The 19,761-nt window shown below is 41.7% G+C and overlaps 1 protein-coding gene across 2 annotated transcripts in view; it reads right to left on the reverse strand.

Annotated features, from left to right (window-relative positions):
- ASXL3 (ASXL transcriptional regulator 3) overlaps window positions 1-17,067 on the reverse strand; it is a 129,287-nt gene extending 112,220 nt beyond the window's left edge. Inside the window, exon 1 of one of the 2 annotated variants that reach the window (XM_027674466.1) lies at window positions 16,848-17,067. In XM_027674466.1, coding sequence (XP_027530267.1) covers window positions 16,848-16,901 — 54 coding nt within the window. In that variant the 5' untranslated portion in view covers window positions 16,902-17,067. Of the gene's footprint in view, window positions 1-16,371; window positions 16,397-16,847 lie in introns of those variants that run through there. The other variant, XM_027674474.1, reaches the window with a different exon arrangement.
- Window positions 17,068-19,761: the final 2,694 nt, after the last annotated feature.

The raw sequence follows: 19,761 nt of genomic DNA on the forward strand, positions 1-19,761 counted from the left end.
AATGGCTCTGTATTTGTGTCTGTATAAGCTGTACAAACAGCTTTCCTCAAGATTTGAGAAAAGTTACACGCTCAACTCTTCCCAGCAACCTTGTAAAATAATCTGAACATCTTAAATTGAAGATAATAATCTTTCAAAAGCCTATCACTTAGGAGAAATACACACAGAATATTTTGTTTACATGCTGCCTGCTTCTTCTTATGAAAGAAAATACCTCAAATAATAGTATGCTGGAAAAAAAAAGTACCGACATCATAAGCAAAAGTTCTGCTAAAAAGGGAATAATTATTTTTCTCCAGAAATGGCACACAATTTGTCTGCATTTTCTTAAATGCTCCTCTTCTGGATACTGCTAAATCATAAATATCGTTGATATAAAAGGGTCTTTTTGTTAAAAACAGCAATTCTTTACCACTGCTGTACATCAAACAGGACACATTATTAAAAAGCTCTCACTATAAAGTGTTATCTTTATCTAGGCTTCTCAAATATTGACTTAAACATTTTTATCAGGCTGTTGATCACATCCACATTCAACGTGAACAGCAAACGAGACCAGTCCTGACAGTGAGACCAGACAGGTAACAGGGCAACATTATGGCAGGGAAAAAATATTGTGAAAGTTAAGGACATTTCTTATTGATGGTAAGTGGATAGGAGAGAAAAATCAATGGGTCCTCATCAGTACAACTGTCTACCAGCTGGATGCTGATTTCCCTTAGAGATTAAAACCAATAGGAGCAATCACTTGGCACAGGTGTACAAATTCAATAGGACACCCAGCCTACAGAGAAGAAAAGTGAACAGTGACTTCAAAGCTGGATTTTGTGAAGATATAAAAATGCTGATTGTTAAACCTACAGTTTGTAATAAGATCTTGAAACAAAATACAGAACATGTCTTCCCCCATGGGGGTACAACCTGAAAACATTCAGGATAATCTGCAATTGTTGTGAAGGCTCCAAACTCCTGACCCTACTTGAAGGAATTATTTTGAGCTGCAAGACTGGCTGACCCCTTCAAGTCAAGCTGGACAAGCACTGACCAGGTTACAGTGCAAGATGGGCATCAGCCACACACATAATGCAACTACCACCACTGAATGCCAGAATCACAACAAAGTAATTGGTCAACTGAGAGGAATCACAGAGGGTTTTATAAGGGAATATAAATACCGAGAATTCTCATAAAGCTAGGCTTCCTGTTCAAGACAAGCTTCTATTTTTAAGGGCCCTTAACACCACAGCACATTTCTTATCCCAAGACCCCTCACTATACACTGAACAGATTAAACTGTTACCTGTTGGGATGGTGACTGTAAAGCAAGAAAAGCAACCAAAGAGAAAGTAAAACATGGCTGTTATACAGTATATTCCGTTATGGGTTTTATTCTTTTTCTATGTGAAACAACATAGGCACACATGAGGATCTGAGTTTTCCCAAAGTCTCATCTCCTCAGCAAACATAGCACTAAAAATTGTCAGCTCCTAGGAAATGCTACTGGCAAATAAATTCAATGTCTGTGGGGTTTAGGCATGTAATTTTATATTTTAAGTTTTAGAAGTTGATAATAACATATGTTTTAGCTCTATGGAAAAATTACACTGCCAAGACTTGGGCTTCCAGTGTAACTACTGAACTAATACTGTACTTTTGAAATAATCATAGAATTACAGTATCACTAAGGCTGGAAAAGATCTCCAAGATCATTGAGTCCAACCTTCGAATGAGCACCACCATGCCAACTAAACCACAGCATCAAGAGCCATGTCCAGTCGTTTCTTGAACATTTCCAGGGATGGTGAATCCACCACCTCCTTGGGCAGTCCATTCCAATACTTAACCACCCTTTCAGTGAAAAAGTTCTTCCTGATGTCCAACCTGAACCTCCCCTGGCACAGCTTCAGGCCACGGCCTCTTGTCCTGTCACTTGTTACTTGAGAGAAGAGACTGAACCCCACCTGGCTACAACCTCCTTTCAGGTAGTTGCAGAGAGCGATAAGGTTTCCCCTGAGCCTTTTTTTCTCCAGGTTAAATAACCCCAGCTCCGTCAGCCACTCCTCATATGCCTTACTTTCTAGACCCTTCACCAGCTCTGTTGCCCTTCTCTGGACACGCCTCCAGCACTTCAATGTCCTTTTTAAACTGAGGGGCCCAGAACTGGATACAGCTCTTGAGGTGCAGCCTCACCAATGCTGAGTACAGGGGGACAATCACCGCCCTGGTCCTGCTGGCCACACTATTGCTGATACAGGCCAGGATGCCATTGGCCGCCTTGGCCACCTGGGTACACTGCTGGCTCATGTTCAGATGGCTGTTGACCAGGACCCACAGGTCCTTTTCTGCCAGGCAGCTTTTCAGCCACTCTGCCCCAAGTCTGTAGTGCTGTGTGGGGTTGTTGTGGCCAAAGTGCAGGACCCAGCACTTGGCCTTGTTGAACCTCATACCATTGGCCTCGGCCCATTGATCCAGCCTGTCCAGATCCCTGTGTAGAGCCTTGCCGCCCCCCAGCAGATTAACACTCCTGCCAAACTTGGTGTCATCTACAAATTGAGGATGCACTTTATCCCTTTGTCCAAATCACTGATAAACATGTTAAACAAAACTGGCCCCACACTGAGCCCTGGGTAACACCACTGGTGACCGAACACCAGCTGGATTTAACACCATTCACCACCACCCTCTGAGCCTGGCCATCCAGCCACTTTTTAACCAGGGGAAGAATACACACATCCAAGCCATGAGCAGCCAGTTTCTACATAAGAATGTGTTCTACACTGAGGGAGACAGTACCAAAGGTTTCACTGAAATCCAGGTAGACAAAATCCACTGCCTTTCCCTCATGCATTAGGCTGGTCACCAGGTCATAAAAAAAGATCAGGTTGGTCAAGCAGGACCTCACTTTCCTAAAGCCATGCTGGTTGGGCTTGAGCCCCTGGTTGTCCTGTATGTGCTACGAGATGGCACTCAAGATGATCTGTTCCATAACCTGCCCCAACACCAAGGTCAAGCTGACAGGCCTGTAGTTCCGTGGATCCTCCTTCCAACCCTTCTTGCAGGAGGACGCCACGTTGGCCAAATTTCAGTCATCTGGGACCTCCCTGGTTAACCAGGCCTGATGATAAATGATGGAGAGTGGCTTGGTGAGCTCTTCCACTGGCTCCCTCAGTACCCTCAGGTGGATCCCATCTGAACCCATAGACTTCTGAGTCTCTAAATGGCACAGCAGGTCACTAACTACTCCCTCCTGAATTGCAGGGGGTCTATTCTGCTCCCCATCCCTCTCTATCAGCTCAGTGGACTGGCTGCCCTGAGGATAACTGGTCTTTCAGCTAAAGATTGAGGAAAAGAAGGCATTAAGCACCCCAGCCCTCTCCTCATCCTTGGTTACACTATTCCCCTCTGAATTCAATAAAGGGTGGAGATTTTCCTTGGCCCTCTTTTTGTTGCTAATGTATTTATAAAAACACTTTGTATTATCTTTCACAGCAGTGACCAGACGAAGTTCTAGCTGAGCCTTTGCCATTCTAATTTTCTCTCTACAAGACCTAATGACATCCTTGTACTCCTCCTGAGTTGCCTACCAATATTTCCCAATATTTCCCATATTTCCCAAGTCATGAACTCTCCCCCACCCCCCCCTCCAAGTTCCAGCAAAAGCTCCCTATTCAGTCAGGCCAGTCTTCTTCCCCAACAACTCATCTTTCAGCACACAGGGATGGCCTGCTGCTGCACCTTTAAGATTTCCTTCTTAAAGTATATCCAGCCTTCCTGGGCCCCCTTGTTTTTAAGGGCTGTTTCCCAAGAGGCTCTCTGAACCAGTGTCCTGAACATGTTGAACTCTGCCCTCTGGAAGTCCAAGGCAGAAGTTTTGTTGACCCACTTCCCTACTTCTTTGAGAAATGAAAACTCTATCGTATCACGGTCACTATGCCCAAGACAGCCTCAGACCTAGAATACCCAACAAGAGGGCTTTTTTTGTTGTTGTTGTTGTTCTAGAAATAACCTAGGCAATATAAATTGAAAACAATTCTGCAAATTCCAATAGGAGTTTTTACTACCAAATGAATGAAAAAACATTTCAGATGACAAACTGTTGGGTTTTTTTTTTCAATTATTTCAAAGGGATTACCATATAATTATAATTACCTTATAATTTCAACAATACTCCTTTGGCAAAGTTAGACCATAGGGTAACTTGTTCCAAAAATAAACAGAATGCAATATAATGTCAACATTGTATTTCATTTCTAAGACTAAGGCCCTGTCTTTTACAAAGGAGGGAAGGCAGATTTTATTTTTTTTTCCATCTTGGTGTTTCCTTGCAATTCTTATACTCCCAAAGCCTGAGAGAAATCCTGACTTCAAAGATGAAGGTTTGGGGACTTTAGCTGATTTTCTAATTAAGTCAAATGGTAGCAAAATTAATAAATAAACAAATTACATGCAATTTTATCCTTGAACTGAGAAGGTGGGGGTTTTTCTCATTTTTTCCATTGTCGGTTAGATTTTCTTCTCCCTTAGTATCTTTGCTATTCTACTTCTCATTGGTACAACATCATCTCCATTTTCTTCACTGTTTCCCAATGCAGTGCTGTCATTTTTCTCCCTAGGATTACATCAGTATCACCCAGGTACACACTCTTTTCACCACGTGACATGCTAACAGACATAAACCCAGTTTCATTATCTTCTACTAATCCCAAAAAATGTATGCAAGTATTAAAAGTAACAAGCTTCATAACTATTGTTATGTATGTATGGAACATTTAAAACCTCATTTTTTTTTTCAGAACGTTAAATCTCAGAATGCTTTCCCCAGATCCCTTCCCTCCTCCTCCACACCCATATCTTTCTATAAAATTAAGTCCAACATTTAACAACACTTTAACACATGAAGCTTCTTGCTTCACACATCAGCTTCAACAATGCTGATTACAGCAAACAGGTGCAGTGTTTCTTTAATTTTCTTAAACTTCTCATTCTCTTTGTAGCTCCTTTAGAATCATTTTCCAACCACCATGCATATATACCAACCTCACTTATCTAGGCAGCCTATTTTGTAGATCTGGCTCAAAATGACGACAGGAGCATTATTTCAGTCTATTTAACATTACTTTAAATAGCTTGAAACCTTCTCCTACAGCTCAGACACTAATATAATGAGTTAGCACATAAAAACTACAGTATGAAACTGAGTCTGTCATCATTAAAGACAGCTAAAATTTACTACACAGATAGATATTTATTTTGGTTTGTTTTTTTTAATTTAATGGAAGTGTTAAAGACTCTGAGAATTATAGAACCATAGAATGGTTTGGGTTGGAAGGGATCTTAATGATCCTATAGTTTCAAACACCCTGCCATGGGCAGGGACATCTTTTACTAGACCACATTGCCCAAAGCCCATCCAAGATGGCTTTGAAGACTTCCAGGTATTGGGCATTCACAACTTCTCTGGGCAACCTGTACAGTATGATGAGAATGTTTTGAAAATGCATCAAACAGTATTTCCAAGCAAAGTAGGTAACTCTATGAATTAATGGAGACAGAAGTGTTTTCTTTTGCAAAATAACAATTATTTACTTAAATATTAATCTACCAAAAAAAACCCCAAACTAACAGGTCCCTGAAGAAAAAAAATGTTTTTACTACAACTTTATCTACTTTTACTAAGGTATCTTGGATTGGTTTTTTGGTTAGTTGGTTTTTCTAAACAGATTAAAAGTCAGTAAGACAATGCTTTTCTATCTTTCAAAATCCATACGAAACATTTTTGATCAACTGTTTGGACCTTATTACTTCAAATTTTTTCTAGTTCCCCATCTTCTATTGGAGTTTCACTGTGTAGTTCACAGAGCAGTTGAAAGACCACTGTTTTGGAGTCCATAGAACACAATAGCTCAAATCGTTGCTCAGACGCTCACTTTATCCTCAAGGCCTTTCACTCTGCCTAATTCTATTATTGCTTATCTCTTGCCCTATATCCTGCACCCCTCAGTCAGTTATGCATCTGTTTGTTCACTTCTCCCACATTTAAAATCTCTTTCACTGGAAAACTCCCCATACAGCAGTATATGAGTTCTGAAGTCTCCTCTTCAGGTGCCAATGCTGCTGCGGGCCTGAAGGTTAAATTAACAAGCCACAATGGTTACAGTGAGCATCAAACATTCCCTGCGAAGGGCTGATTAATAGCACAGGTACTGAGAAGTTCCCATGGAGGTACTTAGTAAATGCAACAATCATCAGCAACACGTGTATAACAAGCACACAGTAACTTGCACAGACAGATTGATAAAAATCTCTGAGTTTACTTTAAGAAGCCACAGCCTTCTACTTCTTAAGTGCTTCTACAAATATAAACCAGAGCACGTTTTAACATCACAACCACTTAGTAGGATTCACTGTCGTTAGAACTCTGTCTCATGAAGAGCAGGAAAGATCCTTCTTCATAAAATAACTGCAGTGTTCAAGCTAGCTTAAAGCAGTAATTCCTTTTTCTTTCAGTGTCTGCTCTTTGGGTGCCCATCCCATGCTCTAAAATGACAGATTTCACTAACAGACTTTCAGTAAAGACAAGGAGCATCAATCCAAGACAAAGTCATAAGATTGGTTATCCTCTACATTCCACTCAGATGGGTAGCTCTCATTCCAAAAGCAATAGGGGAAATTGGAAGTGTGCCAGCTGATCCCTGAACACTGACTGGAGGAACAGCCTTTTAGCATGAAGAATTTGACTGGCAAGACAAAACAAGCACAAAACTGGACTTACCCAAGAGGTGGAAACAGTATCCACTTCTTGGTATTGATAGCTGTCTACCCAAAGGATGCTGAGTAGGTTATGGGCAGATCAAACGTCCCAGTAATGTAGTCTATTCTCCAAGTCAGTTTCACAGGCCTGTAACCCAACAATACTTGAATATACATATACATATACATATATATATATATATATATATGTAGAAAAGATTGGACTGCTAAGTTCAAGGGGTCACATCAAAATATTCAATCCTTACTCTGTCCTCCCAACAAATATTTCCTTTTGGGATACCTGGCAAAAAGCACTTTAGTTATTGCCCAGAAGGCCGCTGTTGTACTGTGATCTGTATTCAAAGTCTCCAGCTGCACAGATGTACTAGGCAGGGCAAATGAAATCACCACAAGAATCTCCACCATTATTTCAAGAGATCAGTAGACCTATCAAAGGCAGCTCATGCTCCACGGTACCACTGCCCTCTTGTTTTCTATGATCTGGCCTGATGGACCCAAGCTTTTGCTGAACTGCCCAGTCATTCTGCTGACATGTGTTTAACAGACAAGATGTTTAGCAATGCAACGCAACTTGACAGCACAGCATCGCAGGAAAAAGAAAAAAGAAACACAAGCAACCTGTTTGACAAGGATTGCCAATGTAGCAAAATCAGCTATTTTTCTTATTCTTGACCAAAAACAAACAAACAAAAAAAAACAACCCAAATTTTAAAACCAAGAGACCTCAATACAAGAACAATCTGGGCAAACACTTGGTAGTCCCTGACATATTCAGAAAGGTACACACCTGTGGAGCCATGGATCATCTTGAAACCAGTAACAACAAGGTATTAACAACTCTTCAATATAAACTTATTTGAAGATTTCTTCAACAGTGAATTATGGAGCTTATTCCACAGATAGACAGTGAGCCTCACTAAGTTATTATACTTTTTTCTTCCCAAAATAGAAGATGAGTGCTTGCAAGATGTCTCAAAAATCTGCATTATGAATGAAACAAATTATGAAACAGATCAGAATGCATTAAGCACTACTGCTCTACATACAACCTGCTGCAGCATTGCCATATCAAACTGCCAAAATAATCAAGAGCCTAAGTCCAAAATGCCTCAAAAAAACCAGAGAATATGAATGAGAACCACTAACCGGACACAGAAATCTCAATCTATACAAGAAAATTGATGCTTTCTGTCTGGTCACTGCCAGAAAAAAATGACTTAACAATGCATCTGAATTCTAAATCATACCCATTGGACAACTTTTAATAATCATTTCATTTTCCTAGTTCTCCCATTTTTTTTAAGTAGAATGTGAATTTCCACAAAAAAAAGATCAGATTGTGGCAAAGGCCACACAAGTCATAGCTTCTATCGGTAATGTAAGCTACCAAGAAATCTTACTGATTTCACAAAACTGTAACTAGTGTGACTTCTTTTCAAGTTTAAACAGACAAGGTGACCTTCAGGTCCTTTCCAACATTACCTTCTATAATTATCAGAGTAATGCTCTAATTAAGATGCTTTTCTCACTCTTGAAACCAAATTCCAAAGAGGTTCACATTGGTCTTACCTGTCTAGAATTTCTGAATGACAGAAATGCCAAATGAGGTTCAAGAAGTTGGTATGATCAGGGAATGTCATGATTTTGAGATAGCTGCCTATCTGAGTCTTGCTTCAGAAGCATGACAGCAGGCTATGGATAGTAAGGGTCTATTTTCTCCCACTACCCTTGCTAGGCAATATTGGCAGGCAGGCAGAGTGACGTGGAATGTCACTTCTCTGATACAGCATTGCCAGTAGCTGATGGATAACTGGGAATTTTGAGGCATAAAAAGAATTAACATTTATCCAAAACCAGATATAATAGACATTCGCTTGCAACTGATGGTACAGAAAGATAAATAATCAAATCAGGAAGTTAAGACTTAATGAAGAATGAAGTTAAGTATTTTGGTAATACAATAGTGGTAGAGCCTCATCATATAAAAAGAAGGTTCGAATCACAAAAACAAGAACAAATCATATGGAATATGGAAGTTGACTGTGATTTATTAGAGTTCTGGACATTTTACAAGGCATCTCACCACCTATGTGAACGACTACACACAATTAGGCAGGCTGTCTAGACTGCTAAGTGTCAGCTGAAATGGAATAAAACTTTGACCTTCAATGTTTGATATATACTTCAGTTAAGACTCTCTTCCCTCTCTAGACATCAAATTACACAGAAAGTTAACTAGGATAAAACAAACAAACCCTGACTAGAATGATTGCTTCACTAAATTCCCGATCCTGTCTATACTTAGGCAAGATCAGAATAAAGAAAGAAAATAGCTTTGAGTTCTCTGAAACAAATAATCTAGTAGCTCAAGATCTTGTCTCTCAAGGAACACTTCCGAAGTCGGAGAGGTTTAGGAAATGTTGTTATCTGTAAGTCAGATTATGCTTTATAGGATGCACCTGTCACCCACAGAATAATAATCTCTAAGGCTGAGCCTCTACAAGCAGTGAGGACATTCTCATCATCACAGGCTTGGCTAGACCAATCTATGTATATAGGAAGACAAGTTTTAAAACAGAGCATGTAATATGTGCCTTTTAAATAAATTACATTCTGGTGCTCCAAAATTGTGAATAATAATCTAGGACATGACCTGGATGTCTTCTACAGAGAGCTATAGCCCAAACCTCTGACGAGTCTGATGATTCCAAAGCAATAGACTGAGCTGTGGTTGCTGATCCTGGCAGATGCCGTCAGACAGAAACTAAACTCAATGTTGCACTACAAAGCAAGTCTTTTCAGACATCTGAGGCACAGGAGGCCACATGACAGTCATAACCTGCAATCTAACAGCTGGATCCCGTATGTTAAAAAACTCATGTAAAAAGTCCTCCAATATTGAGGAAAGTTACATGCCAGGGTCCTCACAGACTTTGTCCTGTTGAGCTCAAGTGATTAGAAAGAGCTGAACTGTTAACAGTCAAAGGATGGAAACATTAGATCACCCAGAGATTCCTGTTCCGACGTCAGAAACACCAGAACTTGCTTGAACCAAAGTGGATGGAGTTGCTCTAGACCCCTTCGACACCAAGTACCACCCCAAATCGCAATCAGTGGACACCAAAGAAGCTCCAGAAACACAGTATGCACTGCCAGATGGCTTATTAACTGTCTCCTGACACTCATGATGTCTGTGCTAAAGCACTACCACCATTCTGAAAGTCACAGGTCATTCTTTCAAACTAAGATTAGCTTCAGGGTAATCAGCAGGCACTTCTCTACTGTTTTTCCATTCCCAGCAAGTACATCTCCTCCCAAGAAAGAGACTCCAGCAACAGAAAACTATCTAGCAGGTCTTTGCAAAAACAGAGCAGCCTCAGAGAGACAGTACACCAATGATATGGGGGGAGGGTAATTGTAATTCAAAGTTGGCAAGTGATTAAATGGGCCACTTATGAACAAACCGTTGCACTGAAGCAGCATTAGGATTTGCTACCTGAACTAAAAGGATGAGCAAATGGGCTGCTTAGGATGTGCTGCTTATTATTCTGCCTTTAAATTTGAAGCTGACCCAGAGTGAAGGCTAAGGTATTTGATTCCTTCAGTCTGCAAGTTCCTCAGAAGGAGGATTTGCTCCATTTCTAGTGGAACCCATGGAACCATAATGAAATAACTTCCACTAATCACATCCTCTCCAACCTCTTGGTAGCACAAAAGGAGGCCTCTATTTAGTTATTGCTATTTACAGGGAATGCCAAGATTATCATCATCATACCCAGCAAAAGGGAAAACACCTTGAAGTTTACAACATTAAAAAAAGAAGAAAAAAAAACCCTATTACTCCAAAGCCAAGAGGACAAGATTAGTAAATGATTCTCCAAGTGAGTGCTGATCACAGTATAAAGAACAAAGAAAAGCTTCATCAGGAAGGACAGTAAATTTGGCTTTTCCCCTTGAGCACAGCATGCTACCTAGTCCAGACTAGGATGCTACAATGACATGTTTTGATCCAGGGAAGTGGTGAACCGGGCTAGCAAATCCAAAGGAACCTGGCTGTGAAGGGTGAGCAGGGTGTGGTTAGTGGAAACTATTTCACTGTGGTTCCACAGGTTCCACATGCAACTGACCAAATCTATTGGAAGAAGAGAAAACAGATCAGTTACTTCAACAGAAACATGCCATATGTCAGGAAAATACTGGCTCTCCTACAGAGAAAGGCAAGTCAGAAGATACTGGAAACATCCACTAAACATTAAATCATACCTTAAGGCACTGAGAACACCTTCACACTATTGAGGAATGCTCATATTTAGGTTCCTGTAATGGCATTCTCCTATGTAACCCTGCTTTGATAGAAGTAATGTGAAATTACTGAGAAGAGGTTCCATTCCTGGGTCAGGTTCCTGCCCGCCTAAAGGTCTGTGATGCCAAGGATTAAAGGGCTGTCTCAAGACAAAGAGTTAAAATCTCATTTCTCTCCATCTACCCTAGAAAAACGCAAAAAGTGAGCTGTAATACATGAAATTCCTATTTTGTTTGTAGATCGCCTTTTAAAAAGCATGGGTTTAATATTTTTTATTTTAATAGTGTTATTTCACACTAACAACAAAAACTACCAAGAAGGTAGGAAAAAAAAATAACTGCAGGTTCAACCTTGTCTAACAAGTGCAAAAATTACTTTGAATAAAACAAACTGAAGGAAACCCTAGAGCAAACCAAAGTAAAATATAGCTCTTCAAAGCAGCATTGATTGTGGATCAAAGGGAAAGGCCATCAAAACTTCCCAAGCCACAATGTTTCTGCATGTCTGAAAAAGAATTAACTTGGAACAAATATGGAAATAATAGTAGGTCTCTGTTAAGCCAACAACAAAGAAATCCTTAATACCATAAAACAAAGTTATGTCAAATCTCCCATTTTTAAAGATACATGAAGCTCCTTTCTCACAATACTTTAAAATGCTATTTATAGTAAGAAAAGCGAAGACTTTAACAAAAAAGTCAAAGGGATTATCATCACTAGTCTAGCTACACAGAAGTTACTCTTTTACTTTTTTGTTTCATCTCCAGTCTTCAAATATGAAGATGTAGTACAAAAATATTTCCATACTGCAATATGATCTGTTTCAACTACACTATCTCAGCATACCAGATGAAGCAACAATCAGCTTTTGGACAGTCAGCCACATTAAACAGTAGCATGCAAGCTAACAATTCTAATGGGCTTTTGTTGCTTTTAATGGTTTTTTCCAGCATCGGTTTGCTTAATTAATTAGTATAATTTTCTTAAAGTTTACAAGAGCAAGTGAATAGCTCTCAATTAAGAGATGGATCCTGTCAGGAGACTACTGCAAAAAACACAAGAATTTAGGTATGAACATTAGGCACCCAATATGCACGTCACCTGAACAACAAGGACTCTTCATAGCACCGTAAAGCACACAAGTCTTCAAGAACACAAGAAAACCTTTCTTTCAGAACAAAATTTGGAGAAGAGCAAAAATACTAGAGAGGCAATCCAACACACGAATAACCAAACGAGCACTACTGTTCTCACTCTTGGGATTTTCTTCAGCTTTATTGTCAGCTAGTTGCAGAGACTAGACTGAACTGCGTTTCAAAATACAACTTATAGGAAAGGGCAATAATAAGGGCAAGCTATTCAGAAAAGGAAAAAATCCTTTTAAAATGTTGCCATAAACTATCACCCTTCATAGGCAGATGGTCTGTGCTTCTCAGCTCTGCATTCCCGAAGTGAGCAGCCTCCACTCATTTTGTTCAGGCCTCTTTCCGCCTTCTACAAATAACAAAAGGATCGTGTCTAGAACTCAAACGATAAAAGTTGGATCACTGCAACCTACTTAAAACCTACTTGCCACTTGTGTGGCATAGTATCCTTCAGCACGTTTCGGTCTCAGTATTTTTCATTTCACTATTTTTTATGCAGAATTTTATGGCATGCAATTATTAAGAGGCAGAATTCGCTATTTCAGGACTTTAGGTAACAGCTTGAGAGAGTTCTTGTGAAACTAAATGTATAAAAGTTTTTTCAACTGAAAGGAATCACTACAAATTGCTTTAACTACTCAAGTGTTTAACCTTTCTTTTCAATTTTAATGAGTTCCATGTATGACCAGAAAACAACAACACGGTTACATCAAATGAGGATCAACTAAAAGACAGGATGTTTCTCCTCCTTCCTTGAAAGATTTTCTTTTGTTCTTTTAAGTGATCTATCTTAGTCTATCAGACACAAAAAGCAGAAAACTCGTATGGAGGTAATGCCGATGTCATACATAAGCACTGCTGTAGTCTGCTGCAAAGTACAAAGTTGACATATTGGGTCTACATCAAAGATATGCCCCTTGGCAGGTTGCAAAGACAGGTTGCAACTTTGTCCATAAAAATGTGCGTTCTACAAAATGGGTTCTGTAACATGAACTGTTAGTGGTATGCCACCATTCCATTGATCCTGCACATGCGTTCATTTCTCAGGAATGCTTGTAAGCTGGGCTATGCCTTGCCCTAAGATAAGCAGACTTGCATGAGGAAAAAAGCAGCATGTCGCAGACAGAAAGATTCAACTCTCCGCAGGAGACTTCTTCCATAAAACACAAGTTCTGATACAGGACGTGCCAGTGTTTCCTGCTTTACTGCCTGTATCACATACATGGTATTTGCAGCAAGGATTAATATAGGGGCAGTCCTTTCCTGCTTATGTTTTAAAAATTAAGGGAACAGCTTGAAAAAACACCGCATTGCAGGAACTTAAGTTTTCAAAGACTCCTTAATCAAATACTAAAAATTAGTAAATACAACACTATCAGTTTGGAGCCTCACCACTTCCAAGTTACAATGTATTTTAAGACTGCCATGTAATATATTTTTCTGAAGTACTTCTGCTTTTTTCATTGTGAATGTGGGAATTGGAGCGCTGTGTAATGATTTCGGGCTCGAGTCCAGTTTTTGTACTCCTTTTTATCCATAACTATTACATGGTGCATTATGAGTTTCAATATAGATTGAACACAGAGAGATGACCATATCAATTTCTCTCATAATTACTGTGAGAGAAGCAGTAATAGAGAATGAATGAGGCAAAAGTGTAGCCACAGAAGGAAGATGATTTTACAACTATGAAACAGAACTACTACAGAGACGCTGTTGGTACCATAACTACCTCTCCCACAGATTTTGCGAACAGCTTTGAGTAAGGTACTTAATCTTTCCATGCCTCAACTCGGCATGGGTAAAGCAGAGGTCAAAATACTTAACCTCACAGGCATGTTGCAAGTATAGAAACATTTGCATTTGGGAAGCTACTGGGTGCTGCCAATAGCAGCTGCGTATGTACGATTGAAACATAAAACAAAAATCTGCTTCAGCACTGTCTGAAAGGCGTATAAAAATTAAGTACAGCACCTCACAACAAACAAAGAAAATAAAATTAAAATTCAGCAGCTCTAGTGAGTGAACTTAAAATGCTTGGGAAACTAGCATACAAGTACAGCATTTAAAGTGCACAACAGAGTAATAAAGCAATGCCAGCAATGTTACCTCTGTCATTTCACACTTTTTAGCACTTCACTTTGAAAGCGCAATATTGTTGTAATGTAAGGGCTTTTGTAAAAAATTAACACATAAATATTCATACAGCTCCTGTATGTATTAATTCACCCTCTTCTTCCTAAAAATAATTCAGCAGCATACAGTTTTACAACATATTGATCTAGGTAACTCATGAGTCATTTTTTGTGAGTAGGTATCAATCACTTCATTGTTTACTTGTCTGTGAAAAGAAATTGATTTTAATCAAACCTTGCAGTAATACATTATTGACGTATCCCAAGAAAACAAAGTCATAATGAACCATCAGGTCCAAACATAAAACACTGTAAGGAGCAGCAATTTTGGCTTCAATCTTTCATTGTGATTTGCAAACATACATGACCATAAAAGTAGTAAAGCCCAGTGCAAGACTGTAGTTGGTCTGAGCAGCAACACATATCATTCACATAACAGACTTGGGGCAAACTCTACAGAACTTGACAACCCCAGGAGTCTGGACAAAACCACACTGTGGGCCTTGGGTACCTCCACCACTTATTTACAGCATTGTATCAGCTTACATTTTACTTAATTTTAGCAAATCATGACTCTTCTGTGGCAAATGTGAGGTAATATGACATCATGAAAATAAGAGTCTTAGCCCTTCTCCAAAGCAATGGTTCAGCCTTTGGTCTCCAGAAGCTTTAAACTTTTCCATGTATTCCACCACACGGGAATAGCAATTTTACTTGATACACAATAAATCCTTTTATGTGCGTTTGTCAAACAAAATACAGCTTACAGTGATAACTGCAGCAGCAACTTGAAAGAGTAAAGTTAGGATAGCAATTGATGTATTTTATAGATTTCTGAATACATGTTGTCAGTTTAAAGCACAGAGAAACGACTACTGTAGCAACATCTGCTGCCAAAATTATTCTGGCAAAGGTGAGTGTTTTACTGCAGTTAAACTTCTGCTAAGATCGTGAGAAGACATGCAGACAGTAGCGACACCATATCAGAACATCTTCACTAATGCTGCATTCTTACAAAATGCTGGGGGATGTACAGTGAGCCACATCAGAATTTAGCGCTGCCCAAGCCTACGAGAATACCTCGATACAGCTTACAGAGACATCTATAGGTAGTAGCTGTCTAACACCTTATAATTACTTACATAGGAGAGAGGCTGAACTTCCTACCTAGGAATTCATATAACAAGGTGAAAACATTTTTACCAGACAAGTGCTTCACAAATCAACTAAACAAATAATAGTAATAAGATATCACTATCCATTACTAGAAAGAGATGCAACATTAGTACTAGCATGTTACTTAAGCAATTCAGTCGGTATCAGAGGTGAATAAAAGATAAAGTTGGTGTAGATACAAAAAGCAATGTAACCAGCAGCCTGTCTTTCCAGCTTTGTCATCTTTCTACATGCTCGGCTGAAGCTGAACCAATCCCAACTTCGCAGAAGACACACATACGAACGTGTACAACCATACGTGCTGTACCGTGCATAAGTATTGGTTTTAAAATTCCTAGAATGGAGAGAACCCGAACATACTCTGAAACGGAAAAACAACATAAACAATGTGCTCTGTTACATTTAGCAAACAGTAATACAGAATCATGAAAACAGATACAGTAGGGTAGGGGAGACAGTTTCTTAATGAAGTGGGAATGGACTAGCTCTCTAGAGCCACGGAGCCTTTTCAAAAGCGGGTTTGACTGCCCTGGATATTTTCAGGCTCGGTGGGAGAAGGAGAGAGGGTGAAGCGAAATCCCAGGACAGTTGTCTCTAACGCCCCTCACCCCGGTCCTCCTGCCCGCACTAAAGGGATAAAAACGCCATTCCCGGCTATTTCACTTTTCTCTACATTAAAAGGAGGGATTTCCTTGGGATATCTTATGCACGAACTTCGCAGAGATAAGCACAATCCCTAGGCATTTACTCACACACACACACACACTCACGCAAAAAAAAAAAAACAAACAAAAAAAAACAGAAGAGAAGAAAAGAACAGAGGAATTTCCTCACGCACACACCGCGGAAGGGACGCAGCTATTCCCCCTCTCCAGGCAGGCAGGGACGGGAAGAAGAGTCGCGGGCTGCACGGACCGCCAGCCGGGCTCAGCCCGGCACTCGCACCCGCACCCTCCCGCCGACCGCGCTCTCCTGCACGGGCACTCCCGCGCCCCTTCCCGCTCCTCGCACACACACCCCGACTCGCTCTCCCTCATCCTCCCTCTCGCTCGAAGTCCCTCGCACACTCTTCCCCTCAGTCTGGCTCACACACACTCTCTCTCGCTCTCTCTCTCTCCCCCCCCTCCCGTCCGTCCCCAGCGGCCCCGACCGCCGGCAACAAAGCGGCGGGGCGGGCAGCGCGCCGGGCTGGCGGCGGCGGGACGCGCTCGCACCCCCCACACACGCACACATACACTCACACACACACACCGCACACACACACACATACATACATATACATGCACACACACAATGCTGCTGCTGCCGCGGCACCTACCAGGCGGGCAGCCTCGGCCCAGGTGCGGTCCTTCTTCTTCCTCTTGTCTTTCATGTTTGCATCTCATTGAGGTGGTTCGGGGGGGGGGCCGGGGGGGAGGGCGGACCGGGGAGGGGGGCGGGGGAGGGGGCACCCGGAGGGGTTCCGCACGGACAATGATACGGTGACACGGAGCTCTGGAGCCCCCGGGGCGGGAGGGGCGAAGGAGGAGGAGGAGGCGGAGGAGGCGGAGGTGTGTGGGGGAGGCTCCCCGCGGCGGCGGCACAGCTGTGACAGCTTGAGGGATGCTCCGCCGCGCTCACAACAATGCGCTGTGACGTCACGCGGGGGGACCGCGCCCGCGCCCAACATCCCCCCGGCGGCGGCGGCGGCGCCCCCCGCCCCAGCCCGCGCCTAGCCCCCGAAGCCTCGCGAGAGCGGCCGCGGGCCGGGGGCGGCGGGCAGGGGAGGGCGATGGCGGGCCGGCCCGCGCCGCCGGACTACAACTCCCGTGGTGCACCGCGCCGGCCGGGCGGGGCGGCTCCCCGGGGACGCGGCGCTGGGGGCGCCGCCGGGGCGGGGGTGGTGGCGGGTGCGGCCCCCTCGGCCTCCTCACTGCCCTGCCCCCGACTCAGGCCACGCCGCCGTACGTACACACCGAGCCCGAAGGAGTGCTCGGTCCTTTCCCGGAGGGCACCCTACTCGCTGGCGCTTACTTACGGCTGAGGCAGCCCCTCGCCCCGGCGGTGCCCGCCTGTGCCCTCGTCGCTCCGTCTGGACCCGCTACCGAAACGTGCCGAACCAAACCCAGCCCCTGCCAGCTCGCAGCGATCGCGCGTTAGCGCCTCAGCTCCTTCTCTTGTCGGAACAGGAAAGAACATCTTGTTCCAGTGTGTAAACAAAGGGAGTTGATGTGCTGCGCTCGTAAAACCGCCGAAGGAGGTTTTCTTTAATTGGATGACCCAGGATTAAGATGCCCACGAAATGCGAAGCAAAGGGACTTGGCACACCTTCCTGAGTTGCAGGATATTGTGATGAGGGTTCCCCCCCCCCGTTTATTCTTCTCGTCCAGATATTAAAGTGCATTTGGTATATTATTGAAATACATTTGGTATTTTGTTTGGACAGCAACGAGTTAGAAATTTTTCTGGGTTTTGTGTAGTCATCGATGCAGTGCCTGATCCCTCCTTAGTCCTTTTCTCAGCAGCACCCGTGTTCTGCCTTGCTGCGTTCCTTTGGTAACATTAAACCTTATTTTTCCACAAATACGCAGTTTGCTGGGGGGGGGGAAATCATGCCCAGCTACGACAATGCTCAACCTGTTCTATCAAGAAAAGGACCGGGGCAGCCCTGAGACCCTTTAGGCCCTGAAGGAAGCAGAAGTGACAACCTGATAGCATTACCCAAACACTCTAAAAGAGCACTCGGATGGTCTGTGGTGGTTTTGCTCTTCCTCATCGTCCTTATGTTTTAAGAGGAAATGATGCATGAAAGATAGTTCATGAGCATAACACCTTCCCAGACTTCAAAATTCACTCCCACTTAAAAATATTAGCAAAATAAAATTCTATTAAAACAGCTGCTTCTAAATTTTGGTTTGATTCCAGGCTCTATAGTATTGATCAGAGGATTGAGTATGCCTCAGAAATGTTCTTGAGAAAAATGTTGTTGCAACTGCAATGTTTCAGGTTCAACAGTGAGGTTGTGTAAAAATTTTACAATCATCCAGTTGTTGAAACAGCTACATATTCCTTTCTTATTTGCTGAATGCCTTCTTTGTCACCTTAGTAACATTTAGAAAGGAAATGCTTGCTATTAATATCACTTCTTTGTCCATGTTTTGTTTCTTTGACTTTATTTTCAGCCTTTTATGTGTCTTTCCTACTTCCATTTTTTTCCCTTTGCGTTTGCTCACCTTTAGTAACTTTTTATTCCAAACTATACAGGTTTTATTCACATCTCATCCCCCGTGCTAAAATCCTAAGTCTGTAATAATTAGGTACCTCATTAAAACTGCCTTTGAAATACTCCCGATGTTTTAAGTATTGAAGCTATGACAAAATAAAAAAGCTCAGGCAGGTTTATCAGTCACTCCCATCATAACTGGCTGTTATAAGTCTTAAATAAATATTCTGCATTACTTCCCATCTATTCACGGGTAGCTGCTTCATGTACATAACATGAACTTCTATTACTCATGAGACCTCTGGTGTTGCAGGGTTGATGTTGGACAGAGGAGGACATTTGTCAGGAAAAAGAAGTTCAATGAGCTCCTAAAGCTAATCTGACTTTGTGGATTTTTTGTTTGATTCAGTTGGTTTGTACTGTTGCTTGTTGCAGTCAGGATTAGACTTTCATTTGGTATTTCTATGGACAACTGGAATAATATTTTTATTATTACATCCTTTCAATTCAGCTGGTGAATAAACAAGACCAGTGTTGTGCTGTCATTTATTTTATTTACTTTGTTCCTATAAGCAGTCCACGTGCTTATAAGTTCATAGAGTTGTACAATTGTTTGGGTTGGAAGGACCCTTAAAGATCACCTAACTCCAACCCCCCTACCATGAGCAGGGACACCTCCCACTAGACCAGGTTGCTCAGAGCCCCATTCAAGCATACACAGAAACCAAGTGCCTCAACAGAACAGTTCAGTTCTGCTTTAAGGGAATTAAAAATTATGTGTAAGTCTAGAAGCACAGCAGAAAAAGGTCAAGTTCATCTTATGGAAGAAAGCATTTCCTTTTGATTATAGATAGTATTTACTGCATGAGTTGGACACTACAGGAGATCATGACTGTTGCTTCTCTAACTGAATCAGCAATACAAAAAGTGAGAAATGGTGAATTGCTTTCAAACTGCAGCCATTGGAACTATGGCTAAAAGCTCAGTATATGTAGCACATATAAATGTGTATATGTGTGTGTGTAAATAT

This window comes from Neopelma chrysocephalum, unplaced genomic scaffold, assembly GCF_003984885.1.
Source record: "Neopelma chrysocephalum unplaced genomic scaffold, ASM398488v2 Primary Assembly neopelma1_22, whole genome shotgun sequence".
NCBI lineage: Eukaryota > Metazoa > Chordata > Aves > Passeriformes > Pipridae > Neopelma > Neopelma chrysocephalum.